We start from the raw sequence: 18,706 nt of genomic DNA, 5'->3' as shown, positions 1-18,706 counted from the left end.
CAGCTTTAAACATAAAACCACCACCTGAACCAAGCTGCACCGAAGTGCACACACTCACCCAGACAGCCTGCAGATGTGGGCCACTTCAGGAAGTTCTGCAGCACTTCTGGTCGTTGACCTTGTGGTTGAAATGTGGTACTGCTGTGGCCGTGGCCCAGATTTAACCAACAGAAGTGCCACCACTCCATGCAGTATGTGGGCCAGATGTGGGCCTGAACAAGTTTGCTATATCGGATAAATAACAGTCCTCCAAACGTCTGATCTGATTCATGAAGATCCAGAAATGATTTCCTGGAAAACCGGTGAAAAAAAACCCATCGTCCCAATGTTAAAACAAGTGATTTAAAAAAATGAAGGTGTGAATTACTTCCTGATTAAAAACTTGACCTCCTTGGCGGAGCTGCAGCTTTAGGCTCATAGAAGAATGTTGAACCAGTGAGATGAACAAATGCTGCATGTTTTTCTCTGTGAGCGAACACTGGCAGCGGAGCACCGGTGCTGCCGACGTCTGAAAAGTGGGTCATTCACGGCAGCCACGTGAACCTGCAGGTAAACAGACAAGGCCCTGTCACCGTCACACCCCCACGAGCAGGAAGCCCAGAGTGACCAGACAGACACTCTGAATTTCCCCCTGCAGTCCACCGGCCCATCATGCGGTGACACCGGCTGACGTGAGGCTCGGCTCGGGGCCTCGTGACAGAAATGGAGAGTGAGGCTTCAGTCGGCGCTGATCAGAGATCTGCTCCTCATTCCTCACTACGGGTGCTAATGGCCTCGGACAACACTGGGGGCGACAGACACTCGCAGAGGAAACAGCAGGGTCGCTCAAGTTTTTATCGCAGAGACACATTCAATTACTTTTGGCTATTTTTTTTTTTAATGGGCCGATGAAAATGGCAACAGTGGTCGTATTTTAACAAGGTAGAAGAAAAACCACACACAAGAGTAGAATGACACTAGAGAACGCAAAGCTCCGCCAAGGTCCCCTTAAATCCAAGAACGTGGTGCATTCAGGTGTAAACTGTGACAGTTCAGACCTTTAACTGAGCGTTCAGATAAAAAAGTTAAAGGTTCAGTGTGTAGAATTTAGTGACATCTAGTGGTGGAGTGTCATGTTGCAGCTGAATGCCCCTCACCTCACCCTCCACTTCCAAACATGAGGGAGAACCTGTGGAGGAAGGAGTTTAGTTTGTCCAGTCTGGGCTACTGTAGAAAACATGGCGGCCTCCGTAGAGAGGACCCGCTCCTGTTGTTAATATAAAGTATTTAAATATAAAGTATTTAAATATAAATTATTTAAAACCAACAATTTGTACAATTTAGATGAAACAAACTAGCGAAGGATTATTTTATGTTCAATTTCACCTAAATCTTAAACAGCGAACATTTAAATGGTGAATAAAATTAATGGTCAGGCTGAAAACTCGCTCTATTGAATATTGAAATGTTGAAGCCACAGAAGGAGACGACTCCTCCCACTGCGGCTTCATGAAGCTGTAATTCTTCTTTCAAGTGCAATTAACAGAGAGACGATTAGTTTGGAGATATGATTTAAAAGACAACGATCCCTGGTGTGTGGAGGATTTCTGTTATTTATTCTGTGCTGTGGTTTGTTGTGTACTTTTCTCTGTGACGCTGCACACACACGAGCACAAACCCAAACAGCAACGTGTCTCAGGGACGCCCCCTGCTGGGTACAATTCAGCCACTGCAACCACTTTCAGCCAATGAACTACAAATCTCTGATGTTTCATGTTTTATCTCCATTTCCCTCGAAACGTCCGAGTTTCCACCCGAAACACTTTTCCACTGATAAGAGGCGGAGACTGTGTGTGAGTGTGTGTGTGTGTGTTTCCAGAGATTTTGCTGTATAATATAGAAATAAAGGAGGGAGGAGGATGAGAGGGGGGGAGGGGGGTCAGACAACAAGCATGTTATTTTTGTGTGTGATCCATGTGCACTGTTCATATCGAGGGAGAGATAATCCTCCTTCGACTTTTCAATGAGAGATTTCAAATCGCAGAATATGAAGTGAAGATTTCTTGTGGGGGGGGGGGGGGGGCTGTTAATTTATTAAAGGTGGCTTCATTGTGAAATGTACTGTTGTTTTTTTACTCATGAAATTAAAGCTAACACATGACGGAGCTCGGCTGATCCCTTCTTCTTCTCATTGTGCTACGACTACAGACCGGGAGTCTGAGTCTTCATTCAAATGTCGATAAACAACTGGACCTACGTTAGATATTTCCTTGAATTGTAAATTATCCCAAATGTTTCCTCAATGTTCGAGAAATCCACAATTTTATTAAGTCCACAGTTTCATTTTTTGGTCATTTTTTTTTTATTTCCGTCATTTCCTCTTTCCCCGTGAGTTTGTACGTCTCCGCCATGACTTCCATAAACACTCCGTTAGCCAGTGACTCATTATGACTCAAGGTCATTCTTTGCCATTAGATTTAAAGAGCTTACTCACGAAAACTCTTAGTTTCAGATTATTAGATTACACACTAATAAAAAGACAAATATGAAATATATAATCTGATCCTGATGAAAGACACAGGACCTTTAAAATGTTTTCCTGAGTTAAATTACGTTTTCCTGTTCTTTTACAAACCTCCCGTTTTAATTTGGTTACTTACCCTGCGTCTCATTTCAGCCACGTCGAGGTTATTGTTGTTTTCTTTGCTGCTTAAATCTAAAATAAATCTGCATGAAATGAAAAATCATCGAACCGGGCGGCCGCTTGTCCCAGTTGGTGATCAAGGGAATCGAACTGCGACAGCGACTTCACACAAACATCTGAGCTCGTTACAAACTGAAAAGTTGAGTTGAAAGGAGCAAATTATTTAATTAAATGTTCACATACAATGCACTAACATAAGAGGCCTCTTACTAAACTCACAGAAAAGGTTTTTAAATAGTTTCAAGTAAGTTTCATTCGTCTTTTTTTTTTTCAGCAAAAAAAGTATAAACATGTATATATATATATATATATGATATATAAACATATATATATATGCTGACTGAGGTTTTCTAAATAAATAAAATGCATTACAAAATGAATATAAATAAGAAACTATGATGTCAGGTGCTGGGGTTCCCATGAGCCGGTCATGGGACAGAAACAAACAAGAGCTCAGCAGCACCGTCTCCTCTCTGTTGGTCAGAGCGGCTCATACATGCTGCTGGAACATCCAGCGCAGAGATCTGTCAAAACTCTTCACTCGTGTCTTTTGCTCGTGCGTCTTCGCGGTCGTCCCCGTCACCACAGAGTCAGGTTTTCAGTGTTAGCAAAACCTGGAATCTCCCGGAGCTTCCAGTACGTCCCGTTGGTCAACCACACGTCCCGTCCACAGGAGTCTTTGGCTTTCCTCCAGGAGCAAAAGAGAATCCCAACATAAATATAATCAATGTATAATACATAACACATATATATTTAATTTTGAGAGAGAGCGTGCTTGTTTTCAGAAGTTTCATAAAGTCTAAACTTACTTGAAAAATCGTGGGACATGCTCTTCACCCCTTTTACCGAGCTCTTTCCTCCAGGCTCTCTGAAACTCCTCTATATCGTCTTTCTTTCTGTCCGCCTCGTCCACCTGTCCCTCCTCCAGCAGCCTGCGAAAACACCAGGAAAATCGTTAAATGAACGAGAACGTGACGTGTTTCACTTTTCCAGACACGTCCGGCTCTGCCCACCTTTGGTCCGGGCGCAGGCGGCTGTCTGTGGGAGGCAGCAGAGGCTTCAGGTCTGGGTTGAGCTCATTCAGCTCCATGGCGAAGGTGGAGAAGCCATAGTAGAGCTGGTGATCCTTTGGCTGAGGATCTGTGGGGGGACAGAGCCTCCATGGTTTCACTCAGCTTTAAAACAGACTTGGACATTTTTGTTGTTTTGGATATTCACGGACTCACTCGGCTTCCAGACACATTTTGGCGTCGGCAGAGTGTCGCAGAAGATGCCTTCGTGCCACAGACCTCCGAACCGGTGAATGACGCTCCCGCCCTGGTCCAGAACCGTGCCCTGCACCTCGTTCTTATTTGTGTCTGAACCCCAATAACGAGACTACGACAAGATAAAACTCAATTAAAGTAAAGTCGTCCCCTCGCAGGCACCACGTTCAAGTGTTAAAGCAGCACGTGAACGCTTCACTCACCTTGACGAACGTAATCTTGCAGGTGCAGGCGTTACTCTTGAGGTTTTGGATGGTGACCTCGCCGTAGTGCTCCAGATAACGCTGCTGACTGAGGACGTTGTGGATGCAGGTCACGACTTTGTTCCACTCGTAGTGGTCACCGTATCTGAGCAGAACACCAACGGTCGGCAAACTTAATAAGTACTGAAACAGTGAATTGACAGAACCAGGGTTCCTGCAGGGTCTTAAAAAGTCTAAGACGCAATGATCTGAATTGTAAAGGTTCAGTGTGTAGGATTTAGTGACAGCTAGTGGTGAAATTGAATGTTGCAGCTCCATACGCCTCTCCTGACCCTCCCCTTCTACACATAAAAGAGAACCTGTGGAAACCTTCAGCTGTCCGAAAAAACATGGCTTCTTTAATCAAACAATTAACCACTAAGTTCAGTTAATTGTTTTATTATCAACGTGTTTTTTGAGGATGTTTTTTCTGCACGATGCTCGACACCGTCGCCGTTCATTAGTTTCTGCATCACGTCGTCGCGAACACGTGGTGCGATGCTGAAGCACCGTGCGGACAGATGGTTGAGTGTTTGTCTCGTCTGCGGCTCGTGAGGCTGAACGATGGTGATGACGGTGACATTCATAGAAGGCATGTCATGTCTCATTGCTCCCAACTGATTTCTAATGGAGGGATCCTTCATCATTTCACATGACGTATGATCCTCAGTTACACATAATGGCCTCTGTCCCGCCTCATCTAACACGGCAATAAATCTGCAAACGCAGACAGGTGAAAATAAAGATCCAATGTTTACCTTGGAAGAGTCACGTTCACCATGCCGGTCGGCAGAATCTCCAGAGACTTCCCCCAGAATTTATTTTTCCATCGCTGGTCTGTGGAGGCATGTAAATAAATATATGTGACACATGCATGTTCAGAGAAAGAGCTTTTTAAAACCGTTTTATAATCAGAGATTATGACGACGACGAGTATTTAGAGTCTCACCTTGCCAGAAAGTGAAGTTGTCGGAGTCTGCGTGGCAGGCAGAGATGGGCGGGTGGTGACAGACCTGGTGTTAACAGGAAAACATGTTTTATCTTAATTTACAGAGATGTGATGATGGTAACTCCCCATCGCGTTTTTTAGGATTTTAAAAGGTCATTTTACATAGAAGCCTCAAAGTTTCTTTGATTGGATGTGAGACAAACAGGAAGTTATTCTCTGAAGCTGTTCCTTGGATACCTGCTCGCTGATGAGGCGGAAGCCGCGGTCCTCTCTGATGCACTCGAAGGTCTCCCCCAGCACCGGGTTAAAGGGTTTGTAGTGGTTTCTGAACGTCGCAGTGGAGTAACCAGAGATAGCAAAGGCAGCAATGTAAACCTGCGGGAGAGAAAACACAAACATGATTATAAGTCTGACTGCGTTCACCTCATTTTCCCGTCTGTCCCACGAACACGGTGCACGTTTGGGACTGGCTCACCATCCTCTGGTAGGGGTCCGGCGTGTTGTTGGCGGTATCCAGCAGCTCACTGTACTCCAGCTCCTCACACAGCCGCTGCAGCAGGTTCACAGGCTCGTTGAGAGCGGCAGGCATGGACACCCGGGCCAAGTCCTTCCCTGGAGGACAGAAAACCCAGCGGATGAGCCGCAGACAGCAGACGTGTGCTGAGGATCAATTTTGTGAAAACGCAGAGCGATGTGGCTTCAAGTTCAAACCTCCGCTCAACCCCTCACTCCACCTCTATCTATTTTGTTTTCCTGCATCATGATCTGGCGTTTCCATGATTTGCTATCTTTGCATTTTATTTTGTGAAGCACCTTAAAAATGCTGCTATAGAAACAAAGTTTATCATCATCATCATCATCATCATCATCATCATCAGTGCCGGGTCCTTGCCTATGTTGTTGTAGAGAATGGCCATGAGGCCCACGTGGCTGTTGTCAGGACAGTGAGCGGGGAGCGTGGTTCGACGTCCGGTGCTCTTGGGGACGTCGCTGTTTGGAGTCTTGGAAATGCTGGCGCGGTACTTGCGAGTGGCCGACGCTGTGAAGAATATGAATCATTCACAACTGACAGTGAACGCAGTGTTGCATTTGTTTTCACTGTCAACACAACAACACGAGGCCCAGTGTTTCAGTGCTTGTATACATTCACCCACCGTGTCCTTCCTCGGGCTCCGAGTTGGTCGTGCTTCCGTCACTGAGTCCCGATTCCTCCGACACCTCAGAGGAACTTCCACAGATGATGTCATCACTGGCGTCAAAGTACTCCGCGGCCGAATCTGCCACCGAAGGAGGCCCGTGGGAGGAACGCCTCACTGCTGCAGGCTAATGAGGAGGAAGGCAGAGAGAGAGGGATGAACAACAGAAAGCCACGTGCCAGAGAATCCAGACGACGGCGCAGATCTCACCTCGGCTAACGAGCTCGTCTGGCGGATGTTAGAATCCCACACTTCTTGCAGCTTCTGCCGCTCCTGGGACAGAGTCTCGTGAACCGACTTCAGGGACGCAAGCACTAAAGAAGAATGAAGAGACACAGGAAAATGAATTAGCAGCTGCACAAGCCTTTAACTTTTCTCCATCTCTGTGGATTTCATTCATTCATCTCCGCTTGCGTTTCTTAAGAGTGAAGAAACTACACATTGCAAATGACCCCTGAATTGAACCTTGTTTTTGTCTCTTCTCTTCGTCTCTTAAAAAAAAAAAAACTGCAGCATTTTGGAGCTGACGTGATTTTCACGGTTGTGGTAAAGATTTCCATGGCAACAGTGAGTTCCACCAATCACACCTATAACCCTGGAGGATTGTGGGTAGTGTAGTACTTCTTGTGAAAGTGAATAAAACATGAAGTTGGTTTGGTGTGGACCTGTGGCCTCTACAGGAGCACCTGTCTACCTTGGAAGGTTAAAATGTTTTGGCAGATAATCAAAATCTCTTTATTTTTATTTCCGGGACCAGCTGCCTGCATCTGTTCCTCTGACCTCGTAGCGACGTGGCACAGATGTCCTGCTGGATTTTCTTGCCCTCGGGCGATGCGACCGTGGGAGGGGACAGCTGAGAGTAGACGTACTCAGGGATGGAGGGGACGGATGCACCGAGGTGAGGTGAGCTGCTCAGGTGACTGGAGGACAGCTGGGACGTGAACGGAACAGGACGGATCATTAGTTCATCAAAACAGGTCAATTAGCATTTGTCAAAGTTTGTTTTAGATGTTGAATAAAACACTTCTGACACACACACACACAAAGACACACACACACACACAAAGATATATTGGGGGCTGCATCCTTCAGAGGACTCACCGATTTAGAAATCCCTCGAATGGGCTTTGGATTGGAGAGAGAGTCACAAGCAAGATTTCACTCAAAAACCATTTAGTATTTCAAATCAATGTAAAACATTATGCACATTCATCCTATGTAGTGATAGACGAAGCAGGTTACAGACCATTCTTACCATTCCCAGGGCCTCCACTCTGGACAGGGTGCGAGAGTGTCCCCACATCTTCCCCGACTTCGACTTCTTCGGCTTCTCCAGAGAGAGATTCTGTCAGAGAGCGTAACAGGATATCACTGTATTTGCATGTGAGGGGGTTGAATGAGCAGCAGCGAGCTCCCCCAGTCGTCTACCTGTGTGCTGATGATTCGCTGCAGGTCTCCGTTGCTGAAAGCCTGGCCGGCCTCCAGCGCCTGCAGCCTCTGGATTAGACGGTTTAGCTCCGACAGGTCCAGGTGGCAGTGGTTGAGCTCTGCAGGAGAACATGAGAGGTGTAATCTTTCATTACATCACAGCGAGCGAAGGGTCAGATGAGGACCCTGAGGTCCTGATCACCTCTTGTGAAGACAGTTACTAAAAGCTGTTTGACGTTGGGTGCAGTCGTTCTGGTTTTACACTATAAATTTTAGACTATAAATAAAGACAAACAAAATAATAAAATCATTCTGGATCCGCCCCCATGTGATCCAGATCCTTCCACCAACTTCTGTGTTAATCCATCCAGTGGTTTTTGTGTAATCCTGCTAAAAAAAAACTAAAACACAACCTCCTCGTTGTCCGTATCAAAATAAGACGTAAACCTTGAACGCAGGTGTCTGGGTCGTGACTCTGCTGCAGCCAGGCGGACACCTTGCTGTTGGCGGCGGTGTTCGGTGACGGCAGAGCTCCGGATGCTGCAGCCGAATGAACCACCTGTGAAACAAAAACACGGGAGCTCATCTCACACTTTGTCCTGAGACACTCGTGAACTCTGCTGTGCACGGGGGACACTTTATTCACCACGTCTCCGTTTCTCTGAGCTTGTCCAGCCGCCGCGCTGTGGGACAACGTGTGGATGAAGCTGCTGTGGACCTGAGCCGCCTCGTTCTTCTTGAACAAGCGATGGGCCTGCAGCTTGGTCACCCAGATGTAGAAGAGTTCATGGCTCTTTGTCTTGGGGAGGAGAGTAAAGTCAGGCAATCGCCTTTTTAATCTTGGAGCCACATCTCGTGTGTGTTACGTACGTTTACCTTCATGTGATAGAGGATGTCTCCTGCGTCCAGGTCAATACGGTTCGATTTCCTGTTTATTGAAATGACAGCGAGGCTGACATCCAGAGAGCCCTGGACCCGCCCCCTGGAGACCTAATGAGGAAAACAGGTTCTTCTAAACATTTTTCAAATCTGTTGTGTAAAACGATCACGTGGTAAAACGTCTTCTTCACTCACGTCCTGTTGGTTTTTGGAGTAACGCAAGATCCCGGCTTCCAAGACAAAGTATCTCTGAGGGAGAAAACACGGTTCAAAATAAAACGTCTTCATCGATAAGGTCAACGCCTTCATACCGGACGACAGAGGAGTTCTCACCTTGTGCCAACCCTTCAGTGGCCACTTCCTCCTCTTCAGCAGATATCCTTCACAGATCCCCGGGGGCCCCATTTCCTGAGGGATCTCGCCTCCCGGGTGGATTTCCACATGAAGCTCGTCGATCACTTCCCAATCTTTGATTATCTGCGGACGGGAGAAACGGACGAGGACGACTTTTTTGTAACTGTGTTCACTTCCACACAGGTTGGGTATAGTTGTAATAATGACGTCATCGTCACTGACTGGATGGTGCTGACCAACTTCTGCATCTTTAATGACTTTCACAAAACATCTGGTTCACTAATCTCAGAGGTTTGATGTGAAAACAGCCACAGATTCATCAGGAGAACCGAGCACTTGTTTTCTGATGTTATTAGGGAAAACTTGTCTCTTGTTTCAGAATAAAAGCCCAACAACAACATGGCTGACCGACCTGGGACTCACCTGTCTGGAATGACGGGACGACACGGTGCTGCTGCTCCGAGAGTGGGACGGTTTCCACGCCGGCGACGTCTTCTCCAGGCCGCTGGCCAGCGACTGGCTGCGGTTCAGTGAGGAGCCGTAAGAATCCATCTCAGACCTCAGACCTCTGTCCTCGACTGGTTGTTGAGATTGATCCGCTGTGATGTCAGGAGGAGTCAGACATTAAACTGGGATTTATAATAATAAATATATTCTTTTTCAAGATAAGACAAACATGAACATCTTAAAATAACCCAACACAACAGCTGTACAACATTCACTGTGAACATGAAGCCGATTATATTATTTACTGTATTATTCTGTTTCTGTATAAGAGCATTTCTCCCAATACAATGAAAACGTCCTGTTATAATTTTCTCTAAATTAATGTCACTGTTGTTATTTTCAGAATAGAATAAAATGTTTGTCATTAGTGTGACACACAGAAACCTGCTTCCATAGACTGGAGACAGAGATTTAGTGAAATAGAAAAAGCAATAATTTTCATACTAATGATGAATTAGATTAACGTACAACTCTTTGTTAATTTGTTTAAATTAACCAATATTCAGAATCTAAGTAATAACTTCCGCTCATAACTTTTGGGCAAAATTTAAATAAAGAACTTAAACACATTTGTTCTATCGCACCTTTCAAAAATAATAAGATAATAAAACATAATAAAAATAACTAAGCATATATCAATGACCTCATCACAGAGGACTCGCTGTGTTTTGCACATGACGGTGTGACGACTCTGTGACACGAGCAGAGGATTACCAACTTCTGCTTAATTGGTTTTTCAGGGGACGTTTTTAGCAGCTTGTCACTCAGACGTGGAGCAGGAAGAACTCGAGGCCGAGAGACCAGACGCAAGGAAAGAGAAGATGCTGACGACATCTTGAAATGTGTCTGTTGGTTGAGTGGCGTCAAAGGACTCTGACATGAACCGTTTAGATAAAACTCTAGATTTTAAGAAGAAGAAGCAACATATGCTTCATTTACACGTACAGCACTTTTCATGAATACCTTTACAACATACTTCAGAGAAATATTAAAATGCTCTAAACGATCGAAATTAAATAGTTGCAGATACATTTTCTGTTTAACTAATCATTAAACACTAATGTTTACACATTTATCATTACACATTAATCATTACACATCAATCATTAAACACCTAAAAATCACCAAAATCCTGTTTCATCCTACAATTAAAAACATGTATGATGACATGAAGCTGAAGGTGCCTGTGAGACAGGGACCAAATTATATATATTGTTTTATGTGTGTGTTAATTTATTCACAGAAAACAAACTCCCACATTCACCTGGTTTCATTCTGTGAACTGTATGAAATCACACTGAGACTCTGTGTTTCTAACAGCGTCGCCCTGAAGCTCCAAACTTTAGGACAATGAGAACTCGCACAATGATTCGAGCGTTCCACCCAAACTGATGTGAGTCTAAATCTGTGCAGAAGCAGCCTGACTTGTTACGTAAGGATCAAAGCAAAGGATGAGAGTAAATGACCTCGCTGATGGAGCATGTGGTGGAAACAGGATGAAGGGATTTGCAGGTCTCTGAGCTCGCTTACTCTTCGGACGAGCACAAATAATGTTCTGCATGATGGAACGTTTGGTTTTGATCTCACAGGGTGGAAACAAAAAGTGTTTGAGATTCCAAGCTTTTGCAAGAATCAGATCCATGAAAGGTTTCACTCATTTTCCCAAATCTCCTCGTGAATGTGTTATTTTTACAATTCAAACTTCAGATGAGGTTTCAGTTAAATGTTGTGCAACTAGTTTTAAAACGCAATCAAGAACTAAAGGGCTGAAATAGAGAAATGAGTGAGGTGAGATAATATGAGCTCAGGACATGGAAACAGATGCAAACATGTCAAAATACTGAGATTATGAGAATTGTAATTTGATTTTTGTGATACACCTGCTGCTGATGAAACACACACTGGATCTGTGGAAGCTTGAAAAACATTCTCAGCCTCAGACTTGAGCAGAACAAACATTTGAAGCGAGTTGAGGTTTTGGTTTGTGTGGGTTTGTAAACTCTTTGTAAATGTAAATGAAACGTCACAGTCAGAGTGTGGGAAGAAAACAACAGGTTTGAATGTGTGTGACTGTAGAAACTCACGCTGCAGGCTGCAACTTGTTTTCACTGTAGGAGGCAGATAATGTGTTTATTTTATTCTTTTGTCATTTGAAATGTTTGATTGTTAGATTTTGTATTGAATCATTTAAAATGACATCGTATTTATTTGCTTCTTGTCTTTGGAGATTTGTTTTCCTGTTTTTTGTTATAGGGGCTGTTTTGAAAGGTGCTAAAATAAAGTCATCATAACATGGGTGGTGCATTTCACTGATATTTCTGACTGTGCGTCCTCGGTTGATGTTGGACAAGTGCAGCAGGACCTCTGAACTGTCCAGGGCCGCACAGGCTCTAATCTAAAGCCCATTAAGAAGTCACTGCACCTGCAGCGCGCAGAGGACACGTTCATCCAAACGGGTTTTTATATTTTAACCTTGAAAACACGGCGACACGGTTTCTTTCAAAACAGAATTATTATAGTTTATCAACAGGCAGCTGTGTAGAAATCTACAGGTTGTTCAGTTCTGGGGATTTTATCAAATATTCTTCATTAGAGTTGAATCCACATTTTTACATTTTGCGTAAATATCATGAGTAAAATGACCGGAGATGAGTTTTACCTGAAAACCTCCCCCGACTCTCATCATCCGCGGCTCTTCTGTGCGTCCGGTAAATCCAACAAAAGTCTCATCTGGCGTCTCACAATCCGGAGGAAATCACCGTCAGGACGCACGGAACGTTTTCCCATCGAGAACCGTCAAAAACAGCAGGAAGAGGGAGTTTGTGAGCGCATGTTTCACAGATTATCACTTATTCTGAACATAATCTGAGTGGCGGCCGTGTCCAGCCTCTGCTGCGGGGTGGAGGGGGGGGGGTGGGTGCCTCAAGGAGAGCTGTGCGTCGCCGGGAGCGCGCGTCGTGCGCAATATGTCCTGGGCATTATCCGCATTAGCTGGAATTACACAGTGTCTAGCAGGGATGTAGCTGTAGGGAGGTAAATCCAGCCGACCTCCACTCACTGTGCTGCTCACTCAGCTAGAAGCAAAGACTTTACACAGGAGCCACCACAGGGAGTAACTCATGACAGGGAGTAACTCATGACAGGGAGTAACTCATCACAAGGAGTAACTCATCAGAGGGAGTAACTCATCACAGGGAGTAACTCATCACAGGGAGTAACTCATCACAGGGAGTAACTCATCACAGGGAGTAACTCATCACAGGGAGTAACTCAGGACAGGGAGTAACTCATCACAGGGAGTAACTCATCACAGGGAGTAACTCACCACAGGGAGTAACTCATCACAGGGAGTAACTCACGACAGGGAGCAGTTTAAGGTGTATAAATGTGATTAAACTATAGATTCAGTTCTTAATTTCCCATCATCCTTCAGTGCGTGCCATCTATTGAAGCTCAGGGATAAAGTGATGGTAGACGTGACGTTGACAGAACTCACTGTCCAGTAAACTCACCATTTTAAAAACAAGTCACAAGAATACAAATGATTTCATCTTTACCTGTTTGGAGACGAACTTGACGATGACGACATGTCTTCGGAGTTGCTGCTGTTTTTCTGGAACAAACTCAACTAATCCCTCTTCAAGTAATTTGTTTCTCCTTCCTCGTCTGCGCCTTTATCTGATTAACATCAAAATCAAAGCATCTTCAGACGTATTTAATTGTGTTAATACAGATTTTTACTTTTTTTTTTTTTTACCTTAATGTGATTTAAACAGTTTTGTAATTCACTCGTTTTTTTGCAGACACGTGTGAAGTTGTATAAAACTCCAGAGGAACGTCAGCCTCACTCAGAAAACAGGACATACTAGACTAACTGACCCAGATTAACATGTAATCTGCAGATTAACTTTCAGGATCTGTGACCACTGGTGTTTATTTTGGCTGGAGTGGTTTTCATGATGCCACTTAAGTTAGCTGGCACTGTTGTATTCAGTTTTATGAGCAAGGTAAAGAAATCTACCAACATCCTGACACCGTGCTGATGGTAACGTTCTCTGCAGCAAACCTGTAGAAGCCGATGGGAGAGTTAGAAACAATCTTAAATCCAAAAAACGATTTAGAGTCTGAGCAATAAATGGAGTTTTCATCATTTATTCATGTGTGACAATATTTTAAATAAAGTAAGAGCTTGGGCAACGGTGATATTTTGGCAGCATTGTCCGTCCAAGACAGAAACCAGTCCAGTCTGCAGAATCCTTTACCCACGAGTGTGAGTGAACAGTGATCCCATGGGCGGGTACAGTGAAAATCTGCCTGGAATTTTGTTGCTGAAGTCAAATGATGGTGAAGCGTTCGTCCAACTCTACGCTCCCTCGTTGTCCAAGCGTCTGCAAAGGAAAACAGTCTCAGTGATTTCCTCTGAGTCTACGTGGCTTCCTCTGCAGCGCCGCTGTCCGGGCTCTGCTGCCGGACGTGCTGCTGGAGCAGGGCCGACAGGTGCGCTGGGTGGCGCTGCAGCAGGGAGGCGGTGTGGGAGGTCAGCATCGTCAGCCCGCTGACCAGCTGACCCTGGACCACAGCCATCGACGGCAGTTTGGAGTAGCTCACGATCCCGTCGACACTCAGCAGTGTGTCGTCGATGCAGGCTCCTGTTGAGACAGATGATTATAAATAATTATAAATAGAGTAAAGCTCCTCCACACGAGCAGACACAGAAAAAACTAACATACCCAGTAGAGTCATCTGAGGACTGGACCTCAGCGCCTTCAGCATCTCCTTCACCTTCGGCTCTTTACTAACAAACAGCACCGTCGGACCAATGAACAGAGGAGCCATGTTGCTGTAGGCACTGTCCATCAGGAACGACCGCGTCACCTGGAAACAAACATGAATAGAGATGAGTAACCTCTGATGAAGTTCAAAATAAATATTACAGAGGTTTAAAGTAGCAGCTGCAGATATGATGAGTCCAGATTCCAAAATATCAACATAGGCATCAGAATAAATGTTACTGATCCTTACTCTGTCAATTCAAGTGGATCCAATTATTATACAAATCACTACGGTTTTAATGAAAATGCAGAAATGGGATTTTCTATTGTCCGAGGGGTCATTGCACCGTCTACTGCCTGAGACCTCTATTAAATATCTTTCCTCAACCCTTGGCCTCCTGATTTGCCATCATCTGTCTAAAGAACAAGCTACACAAGGTGAAGTACTCTCACAGATTTAAATATATACATATATGATTTAATAAATACCTGGTTTGGGAAGAACTTGACGAGGATGCCATGTTTGAAGAGTCTGTTCTTGAGAAGCATCATGTCTTCAGAGTTGCTGGCGTTGTTCTGGACCACAGCGACCATCTTACTGTCCTGGAACAGCTTCTTCAGATCCCTCTTGAGGAGCAACATCAGAGCATTCTCCTGATGAAGTGAAACATCACAACAGTTAGTCGTGAAACACTTTCCTGCTCGGATATGAGTTCTGACAAAAACTCCACGACTATGAAATAACCTTCCACTGTGAGTCAGACAAGCTTCCTCGTTGTCCTCTTTATAACATGACTGTTATTATTATTAAGCCTTTGTGTGTTTTGTGCAGCACTCTGTGAACCTGTTCTTGAGCAGTGCTGCATGAATACACTTTTATCATCAACGTGTCACCTCCTGGACTCGCTTGGTTGGGGCTGGGTAGGCTCCTGCAGGAGTGACCCTCTCTGGAGGAATGTACTTGGTCACGGCCATGAGCTTCTGCCGGAGGATGTGAAGCGGTTTCCGGTGTCGAGTCACGGCCTTGGAGCCGTGTCGGACACTCTGGGTGAGGGGAAGCCATCCTGGAGGAAACAGAGACACGGATAAACACCTGCACCGCTCATTAGCCACCGATGCTAACGGCGGCTAAGTCTCCAGAAAAACGCTTTTAACCGAAGCACAGGTGAAATTCAACAGTTCCGGACAAACCAGAGATCCACCCGCAGTGAATCAACACAGTTCTCACGACAGGAATCTCTCGGTTTTACCCTGTTTCTGTAGAAACTTCGAACACAAGGTCGCCGCCATCTTTAACAGGAAAAGGAGATTCCGGAAATGACGTTGCAGCAAATGCTGCGTTCACGGTCACTTCGGCAAATAGAAACTCTCCGTGGCTGATATTTTCGTAACTGCCCTCTCTGAAGCTCACGTAAAGAATCATTTCCTCTCGGAATCATTTCTGCTCAACGCACATTAATATTTGACTGCACATCGTATCTCTGAGGATTATTAATTAACTTGTATTAAACTCCCACAAACCGGTTTTCTCATTTGTTTTCCGGTTACAAAACTCGCTTTACGTAAGAAAGCGTGCGGAGCTACGTCAGGTGACCGTGCGCTGGACAGGATGAGGCGCGTTCACGGTCCGACTTTATTCAGCTGGATCCGTTTGATCTGCAGGAGCCCTCCGTGTCCTGTGCGCGCGACCACGGATCAAAGAGGAGCTCCTGCACCGAGGTTCTGCAGCAAAACATCCACGGACACGAGCATCATGGACCTGAGCGACATGAGGAAGAAATACAAAGGAGACGAGGAGGTGAGAGAGAGAGAGTGTGTGTGTGTGTGTGTCTCATGTTTATTCATGGGCTCAACATGCTTAGAACATGTGTCCCAGGTTTCACTGTTTCCCTCATTAAAATCCAACATGGACACTTTTCGATGTGAATCCTTCAACTGTGAAAACCAACATTTAAAGGTTCAGTGTGTAGGACTCAGGGACATCTAGTGGTGAAGTGTGATGTTGCAGCTGAATACCAAACGGTGATGTTCTTAGTTAACCAGTGAGTCTTTCCACGTCTGCATGAAGCTTGTGTTGGAACTGATCGGCTCTTTTTGTTCTCAAGTGTTTTGAAGAGAATCAGCTTGTGTCTCTGGACCCGATCAAGCAGTTTGGAAACTGGTTCGATGAAGCCACAAAGTGCCCCGAGGTCGGAGAGGCCAACGCTATGTGCATCGCCACGGCCACCAAGTAAGACGCCGCCGCCGCCACCACCACCTGAACTGTGATGTTTTCCTTGATTGTATTTCACAGTCAATCTGATTTCTGCCTGATCAGGGATGGACGCCCGTCTGCTCGCATGGTCCTTCTGAAGGGCTACAGCGACGATGGATTCCGCTTCTTTACGAACTACGAGAGCAGAAAGGGTTCTGAACTGGTGAGGAAAAAAAGACGTCACCAGCTCACATCCTGTCAGTTTGAAAACTTGTGATGTGTTGATCTGACTTTTTAATGTGAGCTCTTCTAATCTGTCCACAGGAGAGTAATCCGTACGCCTGCCTGGTTTTCTACTGGGAACCTCTGAACAGACAGGTACAAAAACTACCAGGCTCAGTGTCTTATTGAAGACATTAGTGTGTTTTTCCTCCACAGTCAATGTGCACGGGCAGATATTCACCATCAACATCATTCGCAGTTCAAAAATGTTTTTTCCAGGTATCTCTGCATCCTACAGGATTATAAACACAACTTTTTTCCTTATCTTATTCTTCAGATTCGTATCGAGGGCGCAGTGGAGCGAATCCCGTACCAGAGCTCCTGCGACTACTTCCACTCCCGACCGAAGAGCAGCCAGATCGGGGCGGTTGTGAGTCGACAGAGCACCGCTGTTCCCGACAGAGACGTAAGAACTGAAACCACTAACACAAGGTGTATGATTCATGAACATCGAGGGCTCAGTTTTCACTGTGGACTTTCTGTTAGTATCTGAGGCAGAAAAACGCAGAACTGGAGGAGAAGTACAAGGACACAGAGGTGCCGATGCCTGATTACTGGTGAGCATTACTCTCTGTAGAATGCAACAAAGGTCTCCTCTCCGAGAATCAATCTTTGCATTTGAAAGCCAGACTCATGAAAACAATGAAAAATCAAGTGTTAAAGCCAGAGGACCTGCTTTGTCCTTTTAACCAGAAACAACATTGAAAACAGGATGAAAAACTAGAAGTGTCTCATTCCAGCAAGACGGTAAACAAGCATATTCACCAAAAGTCTAGTTCCTGATTTTCTCTCCCTGCCGTGTCGTGTTTTGCGCACAGGGGCGGCTACATCGTCAAACCTCACTCCATTGAGTTCTGGCAGGGTCAGACCAACAGACTTCACGACCGCATCGTCTTCACCAAACCGAAGGACGGCGAGTCGGAGCTGGGAGAGTTTCAACGCGCTGCGGCGGGAGAGTGGGTGTATGAGCGGCTGTCTCCATGAGACGTCCCTCCACAGACGGACAGACACTCCGTGGTTAAGGTCTTTACCTCTGCTGGAAACTACTTAAATAGGTGCTGCTGTGTTTAGGATTCTTCACAGAGCCAAACCTCATCGTGTCTTTGTAAAACTTTACATGAAGTGAAAATGACGTGATGAACAGAAAGTGACGGGAGGTCAAACTCCACGTGTTAAATAATGATCCACAGTGATGTCGGTTATTCATCCGTGTCGTCGTCGACCTTCACTCTTTATTTTTCTAGAAGCAAAATCTTCAGCCGACTCTCACGTCTCCATCAAACACGTCTGTCGATGTGACTTTGTTTAAACGTTAATAGTCCCCAAGGAAGTTAGCAGAAGGACAGTTTGTAATTTTGTGCCAATTGTAAGTGAATAAAAACGTTATTTTGTCAGTTGATCAATTTAAACCAAATACATACTCAGTGGCCACATTATTAGGAACACCTCAACCATCTCATACAACCTCAAACAACTGAACTGTTGTCGAGTTTATTTTTATAATGCTTCATTAATGGGTTGATTCAATGAGACTTCAAATATAAACTTATGATTGATCCAACTGCCTTTTACTCATGAGATTAAAAGAGCTGATGTTATCTGTGCCAATTATTATTGTGTGTATTATGAACTTGGGAGTAAGTGTGTAAGAATATTTTTATTTGAATAAACTGTGAAATATTGCCAATAATAAAGTTTCATTTGCGACTCAGGACTAAGTGCATTTTGTAGCCAGCAGATGTCGCCAGTACAATACGTGCAAACATCAGAGTTACTCAAAATGAAGCCTAGTTTTATAAATGATCATCTCTCGTGTATCTCCAGCGTGAGAAGCGACATGAGGAGCGTTGAATTACAAACTGCCGCAGCACGCCAGGCGGCAGTTTCTGTTTACGATCACCATGCCAGCATAACAACCTCAAAGAGTGACGTCACCGAGATTAACACGCAGCCAT

The 18,706-nt window shown here is 44.9% G+C and overlaps 3 protein-coding genes across 5 annotated transcripts; 1 reads left to right on the top strand and 2 right to left on the bottom strand.

Moving 5' to 3' along the window:
- Nucleotides 1-2,828: 2,828 nt before the first annotated feature.
- On the bottom strand, nt 2,829-12,510 carry osbpl7 (oxysterol binding protein-like 7). Of its 2 annotated transcripts, none has more exons than XM_069517299.1 (23): nt 12,163-12,510; nt 9,420-9,595; nt 8,976-9,119; nt 8,838-8,891; nt 8,640-8,753; nt 8,410-8,562; nt 8,211-8,322; nt 7,764-7,882; nt 7,582-7,680; nt 7,437-7,460; nt 7,116-7,266; nt 6,546-6,649; nt 6,294-6,462; nt 6,032-6,178; nt 5,615-5,751; nt 5,377-5,514; nt 5,140-5,203; nt 4,949-5,027; nt 4,152-4,296; nt 3,910-4,060; nt 3,697-3,823; nt 3,493-3,615; nt 2,829-3,371 (listed from the first exon to the last, which is right to left on the bottom strand). In XM_069517299.1, exons 2-23 carry the CDS (start codon nt 9,546-9,548, stop codon nt 3,263-3,265), a joined length of 2,592 nt encoding a protein of 863 aa, XP_069373400.1. In that variant the 5' UTR covers nt 9,549-9,595; nt 12,163-12,510; the 3' UTR covers nt 2,829-3,262. The 2 variants fall into 2 exon arrangements, with proteins under 2 accessions (XP_069373400.1, XP_069373401.1); XM_069517300.1 differs by having other exon boundaries at nt 7,591-7,680; nt 12,163-12,508.
- A 1,129-nt stretch (nt 12,511-13,639) lies between these two features.
- On the bottom strand, nt 13,640-15,666 carry mrpl10 (mitochondrial ribosomal protein L10). Of its 2 annotated transcripts, none has more exons than XM_020110811.2 (5): nt 15,526-15,666; nt 15,170-15,339; nt 14,765-14,929; nt 14,234-14,378; nt 13,640-14,152 (listed from the first exon to the last, which is right to left on the bottom strand). In XM_020110811.2, the coding sequence occupies exons 1-5, from the start codon at nt 15,563-15,565 to the stop codon at nt 13,929-13,931; spliced, it is 744 nt and encodes a 247-aa protein (XP_019966370.2). In that variant the 5' UTR covers nt 15,566-15,666; the 3' UTR covers nt 13,640-13,928. The 2 variants fall into 2 exon arrangements, with proteins under 2 accessions (XP_019966370.2, XP_019966372.2); XM_020110813.2 differs by having other exon boundaries at nt 15,467-15,581.
- A 96-nt stretch (nt 15,667-15,762) lies between these two features.
- Nucleotides 15,763-18,458, top strand: pnpo (pyridoxamine 5'-phosphate oxidase). The gene is made up of 7 exons (XM_020110810.2): nt 15,763-16,073; nt 16,381-16,505; nt 16,593-16,692; nt 16,794-16,847; nt 17,029-17,157; nt 17,238-17,308; nt 17,570-18,458. Exons 1-7 carry the CDS (start codon nt 15,885-15,887, stop codon nt 17,733-17,735), a joined length of 834 nt encoding a protein of 277 aa, XP_019966369.1. The 5' UTR covers nt 15,763-15,884; the 3' UTR covers nt 17,736-18,458.
- Nucleotides 18,459-18,706: the final 248 nt, after the last annotated feature.

Source organism: Paralichthys olivaceus, chromosome 21 (genome assembly GCF_024713975.1).
Source record: "Paralichthys olivaceus isolate ysfri-2021 chromosome 21, ASM2471397v2, whole genome shotgun sequence".
In the NCBI taxonomy this organism is placed as follows: Eukaryota; Metazoa; Chordata; class Actinopteri; order Pleuronectiformes; family Paralichthyidae; genus Paralichthys; species Paralichthys olivaceus.
Note: the sequence above shows the minus strand (reverse complement) of the source record. Positions and strands in the feature narration are given on the sequence as shown.

What these genes read in the sequence shown, in the direction of transcription:
- osbpl7 (XM_069517299.1), bottom strand. Translation starts at nt 9,548, where the DNA reads ATGGATTCTTACGGCTCCTCACTGAACCGCAGCCAGTCGCTGGCCAGC. An exon ending in GGAGCCCGAGGAAGGACACG is followed by an intron (nt 6,179 to 6,293) that starts GTGGGTGAATGT and finishes TATTCTTCACAG; the next exon opens with CGTCGGCCACTCGCAAGTAC. An exon ending in CAACTTCACTTTCTGGCAAG is followed by an intron (nt 5,028 to 5,139) that starts GTGAGACTCTAA and finishes ATGCCTCCACAG; the next exon opens with ACCAGCGATGGAAAAATAAA.
- mrpl10 (XM_020110811.2), bottom strand. Translation starts at nt 15,565, where the DNA reads ATGGCGGCGACCTTGTGTTCGAAGTTTCTACAGAAACAGG. An exon ending in GAAGTTTCTACAGAAACAGG is followed by an intron (nt 15,340 to 15,525) that starts GTAAAACCGAGA and finishes TGTTTCCTCCAG; the next exon opens with GATGGCTTCCCCTCACCCAG. An exon ending in CAACCAAGCGAGTCCAGGAG is followed by an intron (nt 14,930 to 15,169) that starts GTGACACGTTGA and finishes TCACTTCATCAG; the next exon opens with GAGAATGCTCTGATGTTGCT.
- pnpo (XM_020110810.2), top strand. Translation starts at nt 15,885, where the DNA reads ATGAGGCGCGTTCACGGTCCGACTTTATTCAGCTGGATCCGTTTGATC. An exon ending in TGCATCGCCACGGCCACCAA is followed by an intron (nt 16,506 to 16,592) that starts GTAAGACGCCGC and finishes CTGCCTGATCAG; the next exon opens with GGATGGACGCCCGTCTGCTC. An exon ending in GTGCCGATGCCTGATTACTG is followed by an intron (nt 17,309 to 17,569) that starts GTGAGCATTACT and finishes TTTTGCGCACAG; the next exon opens with GGGCGGCTACATCGTCAAAC.